Raw genomic sequence first — 20665 nt, forward strand, 5'->3', positions numbered from 1 at the left:
GCAATTCACTCAAAATTTGGGGGAAATTTTGTATTTTCATTTTTTTTCAGTGCTTATTGTAATTGTCAATGCCTGTCTATCCAGAGAGGGAGATTTTGTTTGTCATTGTTTTTGCAGTGGAAAAGAGGCAACTGTTGCTGTTTAACAAAATAAGGACCTATGATTCTGACCCTAAGCGTCTAAAAGTGTTAAGTTAACTCTATGCTGCTGGGATGAGTGGCCTCTCCTTTGTTCTATGTGTTTATGTTGGCCCTGATCCAATCCTGCCAGTAGCCATGTGCACTAGCTTCTATTTGACCCCTTACGCATTTGTTTACATCCTGGATTAGGTTAGCATCACAAAAAAACTTGTTTACATCAGTAGGTTTCCAGTCTCCCTACTATTCAGAGTGAGTTTAGTAACACTGATACAACTGTGGTATTTGGATATCAATCAGGGATAACATTGTGCAACCTTGCTTCAAAATGAAATGTGAATTTGCTTAAAGCTGAGATAATAGTTTTGAAGAATGTGAGCAAAGGCACCTCAGCTTTTTTGACAATCAAATTAATTTATGTATTTGACAGTTCATTTAGTGATGTTTTGTGCAATTGGCAATTTACTGATTATGTAGGATATAAATAAATCCACTCGCTTAATAAAGCAGCACATGAGATAAAACATGAAATTATTTAGAAATAGCTTTTAACATAGATCTGCTCTAATCTATTAGATTGAGTGAAGAATTCCCAATTATCTAATTCTACAAAACACATGTCACAACAGGAATAAATACAGTGACTGAAAAGCCCCAGAACCAACAGTTATTTCACTCTCTACAGACACTCCCTCTGATCAACAGGATCTCAACATTATCTTTCTTGCCATGCAGATTAACACATGTATTGGGCATGAAATACTACTACTCAAAGCACTGAAAATACAAAAAACAGAAGCAGCTCACATTTTTGCACTGAACAAGAGACTGGCAAGTGCTGTGTAGTGCCAAGTGCTCAAAGACTGGAGAGATTGTCAGGACAACGGATAGGACTGAAACAATGAGAGCAGACAGAAAGATGAAGACAGACTCAGATGGATACATGGCTGATGTGACTGGCTGTGATACTAATGCCCTCTCTTTGACAGCTGTTATAACAGTTTTATGTTTAAGAAAATAAAGAAATGATGAGAAAAAATTAACAAATTAATAAATAAAGTGACTAATAGTACATGTGCTTCGTCTCTCCTGTGTAAGATTCTTTTGTCCTAATATCTAAAGAGTAATTTATAGTAAACTGCGGCAAACTGAAAACAAGCCACACCGCAGCTAAACCGCTAGATGTCACCCAAGAGCCGCGGAGACGGCAGACACGCCCACATAGAGAGTGTGGTCTGTTTGATTCATGACTGTTTTACAGAAAACATACATTAACGAGCCAGACGGGATGAAACAAATAGTTCATGTTTGTACTTACTTTGTGTATCTATGTCCTTATTTAGGCGCAAGTGAGGTACACAGCACATCTGGTAATTTGTGATTTTCAATCAGGCATTCTGCTGGCTAGCTGTGCGGCGCCCAAGGACCCATCGGCCCGATCGTTGATCGGTTGCTCCTCCTGGTGAATTGCAGTCACCGGCAGCGCGCAAGCTTTCAGCGCCTCTTAACGGGTTTAGCGGCGGCCGCGATTATTACTGGATTAAAGTGAAACCAGTTACCGCGGGACTGGAGCTGAGCCCTCTTTGTGGACGTTTGGTGCAACTTTAACGCCAGAGGAACCGACGGCTGAAAGCCCAGCAGACTTGTTCAGTCCGTGGTCATGGAATAGAAAGGCGAAGTGGAGCCAGGCGCGAGGCCTGAGGGAAACTAACGTAAGCTAGCTAGCTGACCGGAGCAGTCCATTCTTGTTTGGGTCGCTGTGCTAACTAGCTAGCTGCTGTTTGTGTTAGCATAACAATTAGCCAAGCGGGTTGCTGGCTTGTTTTGATGTTGATACGGTGAAGGAAGCCGCTCCGGGCCACCAGTCACACGTTTTCTGAACTTTCTCGCAGTTTTAATTCAACCTTCTGAGCCAACATTGTATAATAAGGAAGCGAGCGAGCTAAGTCTTTGTCGTACAAAGTGGAGTTTTTTTATTTGAGCATAGGGGGGATTCCAGCGCTAAAGTATTTTTTTCTATGTTGATGATCAAACGTCAGTCAGACACAGTCCAGTCTCTCGGCTCTTCCTCGCAGCTTTTGGTCCACAACACCCGGTCTCACTGACCCCTGTCTCCTGTCTTCGGCCGGCTTCAGTGTCTGGCCACACGGCACTGAGTGCCCAATGGAGGATCATGACAACATGGACTATTTTTACCAGCAGGTAGTGCAGAAAGATGTTTCCCGTAGGTTGCAGGTCGGTCAGGACCTCATTGACTACCTCAATGACCCGAACCGCTCCCCGGACGTGGAGCAGGACAAACCCAGACTGGATAAGACCATAGACGAGCTGACGGGATGGGTGAACTCCAGCAATTTCAAGGTGAGAGATCATCCTCGTAGGAGGTTATCGCAGTGTCACTGCAGCAGTCATCCTCTCGGGCTGCTCATGAATTATTTTCCACCACTTTACCCGTTGAGGGGAGTAATGGGAATTATGTGATACTTGCCAAGAGTTTGGTTTTAATGCGATGAACTTGAGCAGAGAAATGGCTTTTCAAACGAGCTGTCATCACCTAAGTGGTCTGAAGAGGAGGATAGGATTTCCCTGACCAAACTGGTTAACCCCTTTCTTATCTGACGAAGCCAAGTCTGAAGATACACATTTTAATTAGAGGTTTTATGTACAGCACATCTTCTTACCAAACGTAGTAAAAGCTTAATGTTGTGTGTTTCTCGAAGTCTATTCCTGGATCGCACAAAGCAGACATTTAAATGTCATCCCAGTGATGGAGTAGGACTTTTGCTGGGCATTCCTCTGGGTTGTTATTTTATATTGTTGAATTGGCTGAGACGTTTGTGTCTGTGTTGCGGGGGTCCCATTGTCAGGACCGTGGACCACTGTAGCACTGGATGGGATGGGGGAGGGGTTAGCAGACTCATTGTTGTACCCTATGCTTTCTCCATCCCTCGCTCTCTCTTTTTCTCTCCCTTGATCACACATACAGACACACTCTTTATTCCTTTTCTTATTTTTCTCTCCTGCTTCATGCTTTGTGTGTGTATGTGGAGGCCTCATATCTCAGATACGTAGGAATGTTACATTTTTGCCAAGGTATCACCCCGGTCCAGACCGCGAGACAAAACGATCTGAAATGTTTTTCAAGGCGGGCTGAAATTTGAAGCCTGAGTCATTTTTGGAACTGATTGAAATTGTCTGCACTGATATGCAGGACTCGGCAAGACTGTAAGAGTGTGAACATTGCACATTCAGCATAAAGAAAGCATCCTCTCTTAATCTCTTACTAGTGGTAGAAAATAATAATTGACTTGGTTGCCTATTTGTTGTCATAATCCTTTTAATACAACTTTATAAACTAATTTCCATTTACAACATGAGGTAGATAAAGACATGACAATACTGCTATTTCAATTGCCAACTGTAATTTCAAACACCAATCTAGCTTTACTGAGCACTTACTTTCTGTCATTGACAAACAAAGACAACTCATTAGGTTCACTCATTTTCCTCCAAGCATCCTCCATTTCCTTGATGCTCTGGTTTTGCACCGAGACCCCTCAAAACAAATGCAAGGTTACAATAGTGTATTTTAATTATATGAGCTAACTGTAGATATTCATAGAAAAGGGAAAGCAGTTTGCTGTTTAGACTTATAGATCCATTGATTGATGGATGGATGTGGTTACATGAAGCAGTTTTCCTGCATCCTCTCAAATGACTGACCAGACTCAACATGTTTGATGTGAAAAAGTGAACCACCGCCACCTCTTAAATCTACTTCCCAAGAATGTCATCTATAGCTGTAACAAGTTAACGTGTGCCTTTGTTCAGATTTGTTCCTTCATGTGGATGACACATACAGTAACATGAGCTCAGTGTCTGGCAGGGATGAGCGGGTGAGTTGTGACCCCCTGAGGCCTCATTCAGCAGGCTTTTAGTGATGCTGAGTGGCTGCCTGTCAGGCCAAAGGACGAAGAAGTTAGCTGTGAACAAGATGCTGAGTCGACACAGAGAGTGAAGGATGAATAGACAGACGATGCAGTTGATAAACAATGGAAAAAAAGAGGGGGAATCCAGAACGGGAGGAATAAATGGGGTGAGGGTAAGTAAGTGGAAAACACAAGTCTGGACAATACATTAAATGTTCGGAAAAGGCGAATATCCTTTTCTAGGAATGAATAAAATACTGCTTTTCGTCTGTTCCATGGCCCTCTTCATTGACACATTTCACTTGTGTATCCTTGCCTGGGTCTGTTTTTTCTTTTCTTACAATAAGTCAGTTTCACCTTCTTCTTTTCTCGTTCAGTAGGACATTCTTCTCCTTCGCTTTGCTCTCATCATCCCAGAGATGAAAACAGAGGGCATTAATATTGCATGCTGCATTTATGGGCAGCAGAGTCAGACGACTGTACTGATGGAGGGTTGATATTTTCAGGCTGCACTGACCAGACACTGGCTTTGTTTAGATTTAAGATTGAGTGCCAAATATGCTTAATTATCTTTTACATGCAAACCATGATACACCATCACAATGCCAACTGTAGGATACAGTGCACAAACTCTCCGCAGTGAGCATTTATTGGTTAAATGTATACAACATGAATATGCTGTTATTTTTCTATATTTCTCTAAACCTGCTCTTCCTGTAGACTCAACTCTCTGTACAGGTGCTTCATAGTAGAAACCTTCCAGTGAAGAGAATTGCTTTAAGACATTTTTGGGTGCTTTATTGTGAGTAGATAAGTGTTATCGGTGGTGAGGAGAAGAACTCCAGGTGCTTATTGAAGTTTGATCAAATATCTAAACTCAAATACAAAAAATAATTATGATTTGTCTTTCCCGTTCTCTTGCCATCATCCATAATGTTGGGCACCATCCTTAACAATCCTGTCATAATTGCTAATATGACAAAGCAAATGGAATCTTGCACCACACAAAACAAATTCATGTTTTGCCATCGCTGTGTATCACAGAATTCAGCATTATAGCAGTTTGCCTCATGTTTACCAATCGCACAGAGATATGAGAGCCCAACATTTTTATTTTTGAGCACCTAGTGGATATATTAAAGCTGCAAATAGTTGTCAATTAATGATGTAATTGTTTCAATTAGGCTCCATCTCTCAAAAGTTTCTGTCTGAACCTTGGACCTTTAAATCACTGAAGGCTCCTCTAGAATCCAGAGTTAACCCTGTACATGGTATGCGTATTAGGAGGCTAAGCCCCCACACACACCAACTTTCAAGTCATCACAAAGAGCCATTCATGGGCTAAATATGTACAGGTTTCTTTCCTCCAGGAGACCTCAGTCACACTGATGTTTTCACGGTTGTAGTCTAAAGATGCAGCGGTGTCCTTCTAGACATCGCTTTGTCCACATCACTGATGGTTATTATTATTTGAGATGATGCCCAAAAGCCCATTTGATGTTTCTTTTCCCTCCCTCATTCCCTCCTCACCCCTAGTCAGACTTTTACCTGAAGGATAAAATATCCCCCCCATCCATTTTCTCCTGTCCAAGGTAGATAACAAGCCCATCTCCCGTCCTCTATCTTGTCCTCTGCGTCTCTCCAAGTGAAGATGACATATGGTTGTGGGTGCTGAGCTTGTTGGGGTGCTGTGTGGAGGCCTCAGGACTGCTTCCTTCCTGTACAGTTTCTTCTTTCTCAAGCTGTTTTTCCTCCCTCCCTCCCTCAACCTAATTTAGGTCAGTGTGAGGGAGTCATCATAGTGACCTAGAGCTCATGTTTCTTCTCAAGGTGATTTTCGTTTTCTGTGGTAATGCTTGGCCGTCGTCCCTGTACTTTTCCTCATCTCCCCAATCCTCCCCCTTTTTGTTTGTGTGGTTACCTGGCTGTGCTCTTCCTTTTGACTAAAAAAGGGGAAAAAATGTAGTCTGACTCTCCAGTCAAGGCAGAGGAGTCTGGAGAATAATGTTTTAATGGATTTTCTGTTTGGACTGCTCAGTTTTACCGCAGTACTGCCAAAACAAGCATTCCAGGAGCACAGTGCAGTGTGGGTTGTGATCCTAATCAGAAACACAGTGGAAAACTCAACTTTACCACTCGACAAAAATCCAGTCTACCGCCCCCTGCGAGTCATATCACAAAACAGATTTTCCAAATGACAGATATGATCGACAATAAAGGAGACTTCAGTGTACCGATGTTGACATCTGGAAGTCATTTAACTTTTTACCAAATTTCTAAAATAATGCCATTGTCTGCTGTATGCAGATGGTATAAAGAGGGCACACCACGGTTACATAATGAAAGAGTGCCACAGCTGTCGACAGTCACCTTTGCCACAGTAACTTAAATAGGACATTTGTGTTAGTTTCGGAGAGTATTATTCTCTTTATCCATACAAATACATTTTTAACATCAGCCATTGTCTACTTCAGAGAGTCCACTGATGAGGTTTTCTGGAGCTTTCCACTGCACGTTAGGGTCTTCTTCACCAGTGAAAGGAGCTGGTTTGGGTATCATCACTTACTGATGATGGGGTGACAAGTGCATGTATTTTGGCACAGAGTGGGGATTCAAGGATGATCTCCAGAGGTTAAAACATTTGTATTGAATTTCTGGTAATTCCATTCAACTCAACAGGTGGATGGAAACATCCCAGTAGCTCAGTGTAAATATGTGTACTGCACAGTGCTGCTCACTCAGTCTGCAGCCGCATGTCACTAAATTATCACCATGGTACTAGAAGCACAATCGATGGAAAACCTCTTAAACCTGCAGAGGGAGTGAAGTGGTAGAAAACAATATACTATTGACTTCATTGTCCATCTCATTGGAACTTTGTCTTTGGGTTCTTCGTGTACAGCAAAGGTACACACAACACACATCACAGAGCACACCCATAAAACACTTAATCCAATAGTGCAAATGGCCTGCTAGCAGCAAATCGTGCGAAATATAAAAGACCTTCAACATGGGCGTCTGGCTTTCAGAATAAAAGTATAATTATTTTAACTTCACATTCTGCTCTTTTGTAATACCCAGATTTCCTTTCTTAGTATCTTTTAGCATTTTCTTAATTTTTTCTCTGTGACTCAAATGGCCTGGTAGTACAAATCAGTTCCTCTTTGTACTAAAACTGTCATTTACTGTTACCAGTCACTGGGGAGTACGGTACTTCTGTCACACTACAAAGCACATCCACATATCTAGATTTGGGGACTCAATCGGTTTAAAAATCGGTTGGCAGACTGACTGGTTTGAATCTTCCTTGACATGACAAAATTACCCATCACAGCCTGTGTTTTTTGCTGAGTCAGGAAACCGCAAACAACGTCTGATTCAGTATTTGTTAAAATCCATATAAGGTGCCAAGATTGGATTAAAAATGTTGTCAAAAACTCTGCAATGATTTAATCCTCATATCCTGTGTCTTCCTATCAATGCTGCAACTCTGTCAGCAGACAGTGACACTGCACTCAGATTGTTTTCATGAAAAGTACGAGAAGCTGCTATGACATACATACTATTTACTCTTTCTCACCCTGTTTCTTAGGTGGCTTTGGTGGGGATAGACATCTGTGGTGCTTTTGTGGACCGTCTGGGAGAGCGTTTCAGAGGATACCTGGGCACAGGTGAGATATCTAATTCATCCCCACCTTGAAGGTTCTTTAGGTTATGCTCTGTTTACAGTGGAACTCATTCAAGAAGTGTTATTTTGTTCTAAAAGTAAGCTTGAACACAAAGAACTTTGTCATTTTTTTGAAAAACAGATTATAAGGATGGCTTTATTTGTTATTTTCATCAGACTCGAAGGTAAATGTCTTCTGCTTCATCCTTCCCTGATCTTAAACACTGAGTGCTAATAAATCGTTACTATTTCCCAAATTGTACTCGACAAAAATAAACTGATCAATTAAGTATTATGGTTTGTTGTATTATGGTATAGACTCTTCAGCATTTTCATCTTCCATTTTGTTACTCACTTCCACTTTGTGGTTCCTCTGAGACGGACCGGCAGCACCACTCTAAAGCCGGGCCCCACCCCCTCGCTACTATACATCCTTTAGTCTCTATATTTAGGATCTGAATTGTCCGTCATGCTGCTGCTCGGTCTATTACAACCCAAAACCACACCTCACATTTATATGACCTCATGCCCTGAATCTTGTATCAGATTTCATGTTCTGTGAGTGTGTGTGATGTCAGTGCCAACCCTGTGTGCGCCCACTGAAGGTGTCACCAGCTGTCTCTGTCAGCCAGACTGGCTCTTGTCACCAACAAACACACTCAGGCCTGCAGTGCAGCTCTGGGATGACTGGACCTGTCACACAGTGCAAAGTCTGCCACCACACACAAATACACATACTGTACACACTGTAAGTCGCTTACGGTCTAGGGCGATGGTGTGTGTGTGTGTGTGTGTGTGTGTGTGTGTGTGTGTGTGTGTGTGTGTGTGTGTGTGTGTGTGTGTGTGTGTGGGGATGATGATGATAAAAACAGCTCTCTGAGCTACCGCTGGCTCTGGAATCTCGCTCCCTCCATCTGATTTCCATCTCTCCTTTCCTGTCCTCTCTCTCCTTCACACACGCACACACACAGGGGAGGAAGATGAGATCATTGTGACTGAGTGATTGTATTGATCTACAGGACTGACTCAGGGCTGCTGCCTTTATACCGTGTGTGTGTGTGTGTGTGTGTGTGTGTGTGTGTGTGTGTGTGTGTGTGTGTGTGTGTGTGTACGTTAACACGGTGCTGTTGGCTTGCAAAGTAAATTCCAGATGTGAAGTGAAACTTGCAGATCACACAAGCCTGTACTTTGACTTGATAATACTTTTATTGTTTGAAACATGACGGATCAAATAAAGTGCCGTGATTGGCCCAGCAGCTGTGTGCCAGTTTGATACTCCTCTTTGAAAAGGTTTTTGTGTGTGTGTGTTTTCATGCTTACTACAGTAGATGACGTTGGGGGCAACAATGTCACCCTGTCATTTTTTCTGTTTGAGGGTATTGTCCTTGTTGCCAAGGCAACCAGCTGTTATGGTAACATTACGTACACACACACACACACACACACACACACACACACACACACACACACACAGCACAAGAAAAGGACAGATGACATCACTCCCCATGCTGTAGTTTCAGACAAGGAATGTGGATAGGAGTGTGTGTGTGTGTTTGTTTATGTCTGTGTGCTCAGGCCGTTATGTGTCTATTTGTTTTTATCTCATTATGTGAATATCAAAGGGAGGTTTTGAGTTTTATGTAACTCAGAAACCTTTACGTTTTCCATTTGACGGTCAAGCAGAGAAAGAATCGCCAGATTTAGCATTTTTTCAGGGTTATGTTTTTTTTTGGACGAGCCCTTTATACCAGAGTACAGTGGTTTGGAATGTTCTCGTTAAAAGATAAGGCTGCCGATGTTTTTGTTACTGTCAACAAATCTTCAGAAAAGACCAAAACTGCTAATGCCCCTCAGTACTTTCTGACTCCCCTATCATGTCCATAACACTCATTCAGAAGCCCATTAGTTCTTCCTGAGCAATTAGAACCAATGTAACAATATCACAAATGCATTTCATTCATTACATTACTCAAACATTTATGAAAGCAGGACCGCGTATGTGGGATTGACTCAAAAGAAACTACAGTGCTCACGTTCATATTAACTGAGAAACAACTTCTTGGATCATTGATAATTTTTTTTAATAGTTTTTGGAAAACAATGTAAGTCTATGGCACAGAAGAATACACTATGTCAGGCTTTGAATAATCAGAACATTTATTATAGCAACAAATCATTGTTAATTTCAGTCTTTTCATGGGATGTGTTGACAATAAGACATTTTCGTATCAGTCGACTCTAAATTATCTCTTCACTGACGATTATTTATTCATTTTGTCACCCACAAAAGATGTTTAGTTAAAAGATGTCAAATAGCTGTTCATCTGATATTAAATCTGAAAATACACTTAAAGCTGAGGGCCCTCCTGCTAAAGCTGTTCCACATTTCACAGAGGATTAGAGTAACCATCTGAAACATTTGAGTAGTTGCCAAAATGCTTATAGTTTACTTGAATGCTGGCATTTAAAGGCTCTCATTTTGTTTCTGTACTGTGTGCGTCACTGCATTTCATAGGCTCTACTGGAGCAGTTGTGTGTTTTAATAAAGTGGAACAGACGCAAGAGCCTTTGATGATCTTGACATTATTTTAGTCACGGTCCATTTCTCATTTCTTGTCCCCTCTCCCTCAACTCATCAGGGCCGTTGTGTTGATGGTGGTATTGTTAAAGCTTCTACATTGTTGTGTCTTACTCTCTCACACAGCGACAGACTTTAACTAATGATAAACGTATATCTTTGTATATTTATGTGTTTTAAAAGCCCTCCACTTGGGGGCAGTCTTTATTGTCTTTGGTCTTTAAATCCAGGAAAGGCTCAATGTCAAGTGTTGCTTCATTTTCCTGTACTTGATATAACAAACATACTGCATCATGCATTGACCCTCCTCTCTGTCTCTCTCTCCCTCCATCTTATTTCCTGTCTGTAGTTTTGCCAGCTTTGGTGGACAGGCTGGGCGATGGGAAGGACCAGGTCAGGGAGAACAGCCAAGCTGTCATCCTCCGCTGTATGGAGCAGACGGCCTCGCCCATGGTGAGACACACAGACATACACATGAAGACGTCAGCCTCAGGACCTGACAAACCCTCTTGTAAATATGGATCTGATAAATAGTCAGATAAATTGTGAAAGATGCCTGGATATCAGCCAAATTATTATTTTGAGTGATTCATTTCAAGCACCACATGTAACAATGACTGACATCAAAACAAAGGGACCGTTTTTGTAAAATGAAGATCCTTTCGATGTCGAGCCTTAAAATGTTTTCAGGACTGTTGTTGTGTTTCAAGTTCAGGTGATTGTAGATATGACAATTGTTGTATTGTGTGACGCTGTTAGAATAGCCAGTAGATACAAATAAACTGAAGTAGGTAGCAACCCTCGGATCAACTGTAGTTATTCCATTTATTAAAAATAACAGCAGACAAATCACAGCCACCTCCAAATCAATAAATAGTCTGGACAGCTGAGGGGTGTGTTAGTTGGACTCCCTCTCCTGGGTATTAAAGGTATTACACAGGCTACATCTCCACTCTACTTTAAGTTATCTACACACACGCACATCTCCACAGATTGTAACCTCGTCTGCACTCCATAATCTGCTCAAACTCCCGATGAGTCGCCTGGCAATACCTTCTCCTGCTCCTTCCTACTTACAGTGTCTCTCTCTGTCCCATCCCTCCCGTTTATCTCTCTCCCTCTCCTGCATCCAGTACGTTTGGGAAAGGCTACTTCCTGGTTTTAAACACAAGAACTTCCGCAGTCGAGAAGGAATCTGCCTCTGTCTCAGTGCCACGCTCACCACGTGAGTAGCTTCCCCCTCTTCATCTGTATCACTTCCAGGGTGAAATGTGAAAGAAAGCATTGTAAATTATTATGTGTAGGCATATTTTCTCTCATCTTGTGGGCAGAGGGTCATACGTTAGTCCTTACAATAAGGCTGTCCCTGGCCAAATACATTCTTAGTCGACTAATACTCATTAATTTTATCGCCTAATCGATAGTTGATCCTGTCGACGGATCTATAAAACTTTTCTACAAATAATCACATAAAAGCACCACTTTTACCAAAGATGTGCTCATAGGTTTCTTGGAAATAAGCATGAAAAAAGCATTTAAATGACTAATCAACAAAAAAGATCTTAGTTGACAAAGACCAAACTGACTGATTAGTCTTATCTCATTGTACTTACTTTAAACCAACTCATTGATTTATTTCTGACGCAGATTCTGCCATTTTAATCCGATAATCTTAATCTTTGGTATGAGTTAATTCCTGATCTGCACCGGCGGGTTGATACGTTTTTTTTTTTTACACGTGTTTTCATTACTTCTTTCTATGAGCATGCCCATTTAGTTGGTTAAGAAAACACACGCTCTCTGTCTCCAGGGTTAATCTTCTTAACTGTTTGACTGTATAGAGGTGGCCCACGTGCTGTGAATGGCACCACTGTTGTCATGTGACTTTAACGAACTTTAAAGCATACATGTCGGCTAATTTCTGCTTTCAGAGAGGCTCAAACATCTGTTCTGAATTCACTCGAGTATGAAATCTCACATGGTGTCATGCTCTAAAGTCAGGCCTGATGGATGGAGGACTTGCTTTTCAATGTCGTAGGGCTTGCTTTTCAATGTTTAAAACTGCTTATTAATTCCTCTCAATACATCATGACTTGCAAATAACAATATGAATATCACTTGATGAGCTACTTTTTTTCCCGTATGTTTATTTGACTTAAACCTTCTTTTTTTTCTAAATTAATTAGTTTGCTCTTATTTCCTTCCAAATAGTTACTAGAAGATTTCTGCTCTTGTAGAATCACAGAGTCAGAGATTGTAGAGATACACCTGTCATGGTAAACTTACATTTGCAAGCTCATTAAACAATCACACTTATATGGATGTAGACATGAGACTGAACAGATGCTGGCTTGCTTTCTCTTGTTGGACAGCAGCTCAACAGCAGTTCAGAACTATTCAGGTTGCATTTTAATGTATTTTCCACCCTCATGTCACCACATGCATCAAATCTGAGCTGTTAGAATTGCAGTGCTAAATGTAGCATCTTTTTGCTAATGGAAAGTGACACTGTTACGTTAAATACAAAGCTGCTACCTGATAATAAAGCACAGTTACCATTAAACATGCACATTTATATAGTTATTGCTATAACTCCAGATATTAGTGTTTGACAAAGCTCAGTGGAGTGAAATAATAGAAAGGGACATAAATCACAATGAATAGGCCTTCTTCATTAACACTTATTATTTAATAGAATTTAGTAATAAAGGAAATACAGATGTGCTGCAGGTCGCACGCAACACAACAGTTTCTGTGTGACGATAAACTGATTTCCACCGTTATCACTTGTGTACGATGTTGGAAAAGGATGTAACCATGTTTAACTTAGTTTTAATATTCTGATTGCATTATTCCTCTGTTATTTGAGATATTTGCTGGAGACCTAATGCCATAATTAACTAATCAGGAGCATCTTCATCAGTGTTGGTAACCCTGCGAAAACATCTGTTTGTTTGAAACCCGGTTTCATTTAGTTTCGTATTTTTCTGACTTTTCTGGTATATTTGTTTTCTTCTGTGTTTCTCAAATTACTCTCTTTTTTTTTCGTGATGAAATGTATGTTTTGTCAAGTGGTGACGGTCTATTGCCTTCTTGCACTTGATTTTTCAGGTTGCAGTGATCTTGGCTACCTTATTAAATAAATACAAAATATTATGAATTAAGTTCAATTGATATAGTCATTTGTGCCAAATATGTTCAACATATCCTGAGGTTCATAAATCCTTTTCACAATTTACACAATTCCCAGTCTCTATCCTGAGTATATAAGCATTTTCCACATTCCTGAATATTGTATTTAAATGATGGTCAAGTTCATCCTAATAATTTCCCTTTCTTTTTGTGGCTCTCTTTCAGATACGGAGCCCAGCCATTGAGCCTCAGTAAACTAGTTCCTCATCTCTGCTCTCTGACTGGAGACCAAAACCCACAGGTAAGAGACACAGTGCTTTATCAATATGATACATGATCAACATGCCTACGTATCTGCTTCTACTGCAGTTTCTGTGTTTGTTAAAGTGGGCAGAGGACCTATGTTTCTTCCTTGTATGAGTCTGTCGCTGAGCCTGCGGTTTAGCTCTCAGCATCCAGAGTGTGTTGGCAGGCATAAAGGCAGCGCTGTGATTATTACTGTTATTAGTGAGGAGATGGGCTCCGAAGACTCTCCCCTCCAGCTCCAGCTCCCTCCAGCTCTCGCTGAACCATGAGCACCAACACCCAACCATTAAACCACACAGCAGTACCAGCTGAATATATGTGTGAGTGAATGAGAGAGAGGGGGATAGAGAGAGGTTGCTTTTAAGCATCCTGTGGAGTTGCACCCCAAAGCTGAAATCTGCTCCTATCGTCTACCCAATGATTATCTACCCACATAGTGTCCCGACCAATCAAAATCCTGAACAGACCCGCCCATCCTCAGATGCAGAAAATCCCTTTACAGGCATCCCACTACCAAATCACCACAGTGCTCATGACGTAACTAGCAAATCAGTGGTCTCCCATGAGGGGGATGAGTTCGGGCCCTGCAGGGTTTGGTTCTCAATGCATTTACGTTTGCAAGGGTGGGCAATCTGTGGAGAGTTATTAAAGTAAATTGACCATAATTGTAACACATACACCATTTTGTGTGTGTGCATGTGCATGCTCACAGGACTTTTTAAATGTATTAATGCCTACTGTTTGTAGGTACGTGAGGCCTCCATAGCCACATTGGTGGATGTTTATCGTCACGTTGGAGAGAGGGTCCGAGCAGACCTGGGGAAGAGAGGTCTGTCAGCTGCACGGTGAGTTATTTTCTATGTGTTAGTTATTGATAAGCCCTCTGTGTGTGTGTGTGTGTGTGTGTGTGTGTGTGTGTGTGTGTGTGTGTGTGTGTGTGTGTGTGTGTGTGTGTGTGTGTGTGTCTGTGTCTCTCAGAGGATGAGTTGTGTGGAGGGCTTGTGGGTCCCGTGGCCTTGGCACTCCGTTTGTCCCAGGCCACGCCATGCACCACTCTGCCCTTCACACACACAGAGAGGCACTTTCATCCAGAGCACAATGCTGACTGACTGGGGGAGGAGGGTGGGAGGGGGAAGATGGGGGTACCAAGGCGTTGGGTGGAGTAACAGAGTTGAGGAAAAATTGGAGAAAGTGTGTGTTTATGTCATGTAAAGAGGTCCATTGAGTGGTTTCGTAATTCTTTGGTCGTCCTGGTTACATGTGCTGGGTTGAGGGTTATTCTATCACACACTGACTCCCCCAATCTGAGCAGCAGCCAGTGTTGTGTGCTGACTGCTCAGTATGAGTCTTGCGTCTGTGAATGCTGGCCATGTGTCATGTGTTGCACATTAAGCCTGTTTGTCTCCGGTGTAAACACGCTGTGTGTATGTGGGATTCATGCAGAATGTGTGTGTCTGACAGATACAGAGATTTATGTCTGAAACCAAGGCTTGTTCCTCTGTAGATGTAATGCACAGTGGATCAAATACTCTTTAAACATATCTATCTGTTTTGGCATGAATTGTGATGAGTACAAATATCTGTTTTGTTAATGTATTCACTATGAATATTGTAGCACTGGTATGAAGGCACTGTGTGTGTGTGTGTGTGTGTGTGTGTGTGTGTGTGTGTGTGTGTGTGTGTGTGTGTGTGTGTGTGTGTGTGTGTGTGTGTGTGTGTGTGTGTAATATGGTTGCAAGGTGGAATGCAGAGCTGCGGCCGGGGTCTTGCTGACCAGATCACATATAAACTCTGTAGAGCGTTTGATTATAGAGAGAACGGGAGTGTAGGGTTGAGTGTAAGAGGTGGAGATGGTATTTGAGGAAGCAGAATGGCTAAAAGTGAGGAGATGACCAGAACAAACAACTTTTATTATTACTCCGTAACTTAAACCTTATTGTCCAGTCTACTCCGTAACTTAAACCTTATTGTCTAGTCTACTCTGTAACTTAAACCTTATTGCCTAGTCTACTCTGTAACTTAAACCTTATTGTCTAGTCTACTCTGTAACTTAAACCTTATTGTCTAGTCTACTCTGTAACTTAAACCTTATTGCCTAGTCTACTCTGTAACTTAAACCTTATTGTCTAGTCTACTCCGTAACTTAAACCTTATTGCCTAGTCTACTCCGTAACTTAAACCTTATTGTCCAGTCTACTCCGTAACTTAAACCTTATTGTCTAGTCTACTCCGTAACTTAAACCTTATTGCCTAGTCTACTCCGTAACTTAAACCTTATTGCCTAGTCTACTCCGTAACTTAAACCTTATTGCCTAGTCTACTCCGTAACTTAAACCTTAGTGTCCAGTCTACTCCGTAACTTATAACCCGCTTCACAAAAACAGGATGTTGGAAATGGAGGCAGGGCTTCAGAGCTTTTTTGTGATCTCAGGATCCTCCGCCTTGGTTTTAATTCAGAACTCCGGCAGAGTTGAAACAGATTTAAGTTTAATTTTTTGGGTAACGTATCACATAACCTCTTGACATGTATCAAGACGTTACGTCTGAGGTTGCGCACAGACCGATGTATCCGGTCATTTAAAAAAAATGCCTTGATTTCTTTTCCCGAATTTTTTTTCATTCATTCTTTCTGTGCGGCCCGTTACCAAGGGACCCGCGGCCCGGTGGTTGGGGACGGCTGCCTTAACATAAGATTACCTGCATCAAATCCTTGACATGTCAGGATTATAGTACTTTTCAATCATTTTCCAAGGGACAATTTAGATTATATTCTCCCTCTCACCCCTTTTTTAATATCCAGGTCCACAGTGTTAAATCACACACAAAATGTGTTTGTATGAAAAGTTTCATTCCTCAACCATTTTGGGGCGGCTATGGCTCATGGGTAGAGTGGCCGTCCTGTTCACGGTTCGATCCCTGGTCTCCCCATAGTTTGCATGTCGAAGTGACAGACACTGAACCCCTAGTTGCTCCCCGGGCGCTTCTCAGCAACCCACTCCTAAATTGCTATGCATGGGTTAAATGCGGAGACCAAATGTCATGTATGTATGTATGTATGTATGTAAAAATCGGTGTGGATTGAATGGACCGTACACTTTAATGTGGATTCCCAGTAAGAGTTGTACCTTTTTGAATTGTCATTTGTTATACACAAGCAAACTTTTGTGTATGAGTTTTTAAATTGGTTGATTTAGGTTTAAGGGACATCTTTAAATAAAATCGGTGTGTGTCAGGTTGTTAAGTCTTCTGAATTTTACAGCCTTGTAATAAATGTTAAATATGTAGTTTAAAAACTGTGTCAGTTGATTGGAATGCTATTACCCCCCAAATTAAGTTTGTCCCTAAAGAGATCCCAGACTGTTCAGAATAGGATTGGAAAATAGTTTAACTCCAATATTCAGGTCAGTTAATCTGGTTAGTGTTCAGCACAACACACTACACTGTGTACGTTAGCCAGTGTCGGATGAGATCACTCATCCTACAGTGAACCTGACCCGGGTTAAACCTGCTTTGGCAGTCAGTCCGATTTGGTCAGTGAGAATCATCTGACCCGGCTGTTAAACCCAGCTCGCTCTGTCCTGCATTGGAATCGTGTCAGACACTACTTGGCTTTCTTTGTGTGTGTTTCTGTTACAGATTATTTTATTGATCAGTATTGTTATTGAAGTTTAAACATCATTTATATTACTAAAACGTAACTTTATAGAAGTATTTCTCTAACTTACTGTAAATGTATTTCTATAGTGTAGCAGTGAGTTGTATGGATGTACTATAGACTTGAGTCCCTGTTAACAGTAAAGTGGGATTAACCTGTGTCAACTGTATCCTATTATTCGGCCAAATGAATGAACATTCGGTACACCTGCTTCATGCACACATGTCGAGGTGACTCCTTTTTCAATGACAGTGGACAGTGGATCCACCCACAGTGGCGAGGGCTCAGCGTAAACGGTGCAGCAGTGCAAACTGTTGATGGCTTCCTGGAATTAAGAAATGGGAGTAAAAAAGAGGAATAGAAGGGAGGGAAAATAGGCAAGTGGGGTGATGAGGAGAGACATAGAGGGGGGAGGAGCAGCTTTGCTTTCTGTCTGCCGCTAGCTGTACAGCCCCTCCCCCTCTGACAAGTATATATGTGTGTCTGGGAATAGGAGGGAGGTTATGTAAAGGGTAACTGAATCTCTTTGCTGCCTGTCACACACACTGGCCCATTTGTGTCACACACACAGGCAATGGCCCTGCTGAGATTTAACTCTTTGTACAGTAAGGAGATATCTCAGTGCGTGTGTGTGTGTGTGTGTGTGCTCGGCATACAATACGTATGTGCGACAGTAGGTGGTGCTTTCGTTGTATGCCCATAGCATGCTTTGGTCTTTCGCTGTTTCTCCCTCTCTCTCTCTCTCGCCCTCCCTCCCTCCTGTCTTCCTCCCTCCCTCCTGTCTTTCTCCCTCCCTCTCGAAGTCACTGCACCATGTTGGACCGGAGTGTGTCACTAGCATGGGAGCTAAGGCAACGCTGCGCAGCAATCTATTAATCAGTCCACTGGGAAATACTGAGGCAAACGAGTGTAGACGACTTGAGGCTGAGCTGTTTCTGAACTGAATAGGCAAATTAGTATGCTAACGAGAGGAAAGGAGCCACGTGAAAACGCTGCACGGCGGAGCAGCCCATTGCAACGCTGATCGTCACTTAACAGGAGCTGCTTAGCTGTCTTGTAGTTGTGGACCAGCACCCAGAGACAGAAAGAAAAACAGAGACAGACGACGGTGTGTATGACTCTTATTCTTGTGTGCTCACAGCCATGGCTAACCTTTTGGCAAGGAGATATTAGGGCATGTTACATGTTATGTGTTTATGTTATTGTCATACCAGTCATGCGTAACCAATGTGTATCAACACCGCTCAGTGTGCAGGTGATGTTTGAGGCTATTATTTGTGCAAGGATGTTATTTTTGCTGGACTTCTTGGGATGGATCTTTGCGTTATTAACATGCAGACAGTCTTACCTGCACGTCACATAGATGGAATGATGCGACTTGTGATTCTGTGTGTTTTTTGTGCATTTGGTGCTGAGCATGATGCCAGAAGGATTCTAGTTGTTTGCTGCTGCAGCTTTATGCGTGTGACTGGCGTGATAGGTGACACACCCACCTGCCTTCAGACAGACAGGCGGGTAGACTGTCCACATGTTGCTGCTGCTGATTTCACTTGGGATTCACAGCACCTTGACTGTGTGTGTGTGTGTGTGTGTGTGTGTGTGTGTGTGTGTGTGTGTGTGTGTGTGTGTGTGTGTGTGTGTGTTTTCTTTGTCAATGAAGACTATTACATATAGATTTCCTAATTCAGTCTCATTTTGATGCATCCAATTCTGCAATTATATGTATTTAATTAGTTCTGTTGTGTATGTTTTGCTCTAACATTTCTTCTTCTTCTCTCTTCAGGTTACAGGCGTTATTTGCTCGTTTTGATGAAGCCTTGAATTCGGGCAACATGGCTCTCAGCCCGAGTCACGGTCAGTGCCATCTCTCATTTATTTTTGCCTCTGATAACCACCAAGTTTCGTCATGTTGTCCAAATTATTTAACTTTTAGGTATTGGGTGTGTGTGTGTCTATATCCACATGTGCTCTGGTAGTTGTGCCAGTTTGTTGCCATGAGCTCCTGTAAGAGGTCCTAACAGGATTAATGGTTTAATCTGTCTATCTTTGTGTGTGATTCGGGGTGTACTGAGCCAGACTTGAGGTGTGTGTGTGTGTGTGTGTGTGGGTGGGTGGGTGGGTGGGTCTCTGGGTGCTTGGGTTTGACCATTGAACGTTTTTGTGGTATTGACGACACCTCTTACAGCAATGTTTCACTTTATTTCCACCCTTCAGAATATAAAAGTTGATTCAGTAGTCTTTTTGAAATTTACTGACACCTTTACGTATTGGAATTGTGATTTTCACACTTAATATTAAGTGTATGTGTGAAAAGTGTCTTCCACAAAGTCGTGTCTCTTGTTTTTTGGCAAGATAAGCTGTTGGCTCCTCTAGTGCTGCTTCCACCAACAAATGTATTGTTTGATAAGGATCTACCAATATAACACAATAACTTGTATAGAAATAATTCCAATTGCAGTCGGTAAACAGATTTTAAATTTGGGAATAAAGAGCAGTGGTATTGGTTTGGGTAAGAGTTCAGTGAACCCAGAGTTCAGATATCTGAAATTGGTATCAGGAGAGGAAAAGTTTGTAGAGTATTTGTTTTCTGCGAGGTCAATAAGGTCTGTTGTGGTCGATGTCATTAGCTTTTAGACACTATGACAGGGCAGCCTGAAGGTAGTATCGGTCGAACAACAGTTGGGCCTGGTCGGCTGTTGCTGTCTGTTTACTTGGAGGGAGAGACGTGCCGCTCAGGGCGTGTAGTTGCCTTGACGCTGTCTCTGGTGGCAGCAGAAGGATGGAGGGAGTGTTACTTTTAACTCTCACCTCCCTTGGGTTTAGAGCCAGGCTTTGTTTTTACTCTGTTCTTGCCTTCCGTCATCTGGTTTGCTGTTTATGAAATAAAACATACACGTCTGTCGACTATATATGATTTAAAATGCTATTTTGACACTCATTTTTTATAATTATGCAGCCATAAATCACTTGTAATTTATAATGGGAGGAGAAATATAATGGGAGTAAACATTGTAACCAGCAACAAAGTGAAAGCAATTGCAAGAAACTTGTGTAGATGGTCAATGAAACATGTCGTGATGCTTGAGACTCAGCATCCTTCATAGCTGAGACACTGACAACCCACCCTGCTTCTCTGCCTAGAAATAAACAACCTAAACCACTGCATCTTTAGGTAAATCCTTTAAAAACTCTTCGTAATCTGATTTTATGTGTTGATGCCATATCTAAAATCCCTGAGTGGGTAAAAGTGATGTGCTCCAG

The 20665-nt window shown here is 41.8% G+C and overlaps 1 protein-coding gene across 1 annotated transcript in view; it reads left to right on the plus strand.

Moving 5' to 3' along the window:
• Positions 1-2300: 2300 nt before the first annotated feature.
• Positions 2301-20665, plus strand: part of clasp2 (cytoplasmic linker associated protein 2) — a gene marked incomplete at its 5' end in the record, with an annotated part of 53555 nt that continues 35190 nt past the window's right edge. The window contains 7 exons of the mRNA XM_079232222.1: positions 2301-2498; positions 7659-7737; positions 10661-10764; positions 11445-11536; positions 13669-13744; positions 14497-14594; positions 19188-19258. Of these exons, the coding sequence (XP_079088348.1) occupies positions 2301-2498; positions 7659-7737; positions 10661-10764; positions 11445-11536; positions 13669-13744; positions 14497-14594; positions 19188-19258 (718 nt within the window). The remainder of the gene's footprint in view (positions 2499-7658; positions 7738-10660; positions 10765-11444; positions 11537-13668; positions 13745-14496; positions 14595-19187; positions 19259-20665) is intronic.

Source organism: Taurulus bubalis (assembly GCF_910589615.1).
Source record: "Taurulus bubalis genome assembly, chromosome: 16".
Lineage (NCBI taxonomy): Eukaryota > Metazoa > Chordata > Actinopteri > Perciformes > Cottidae > Taurulus > Taurulus bubalis.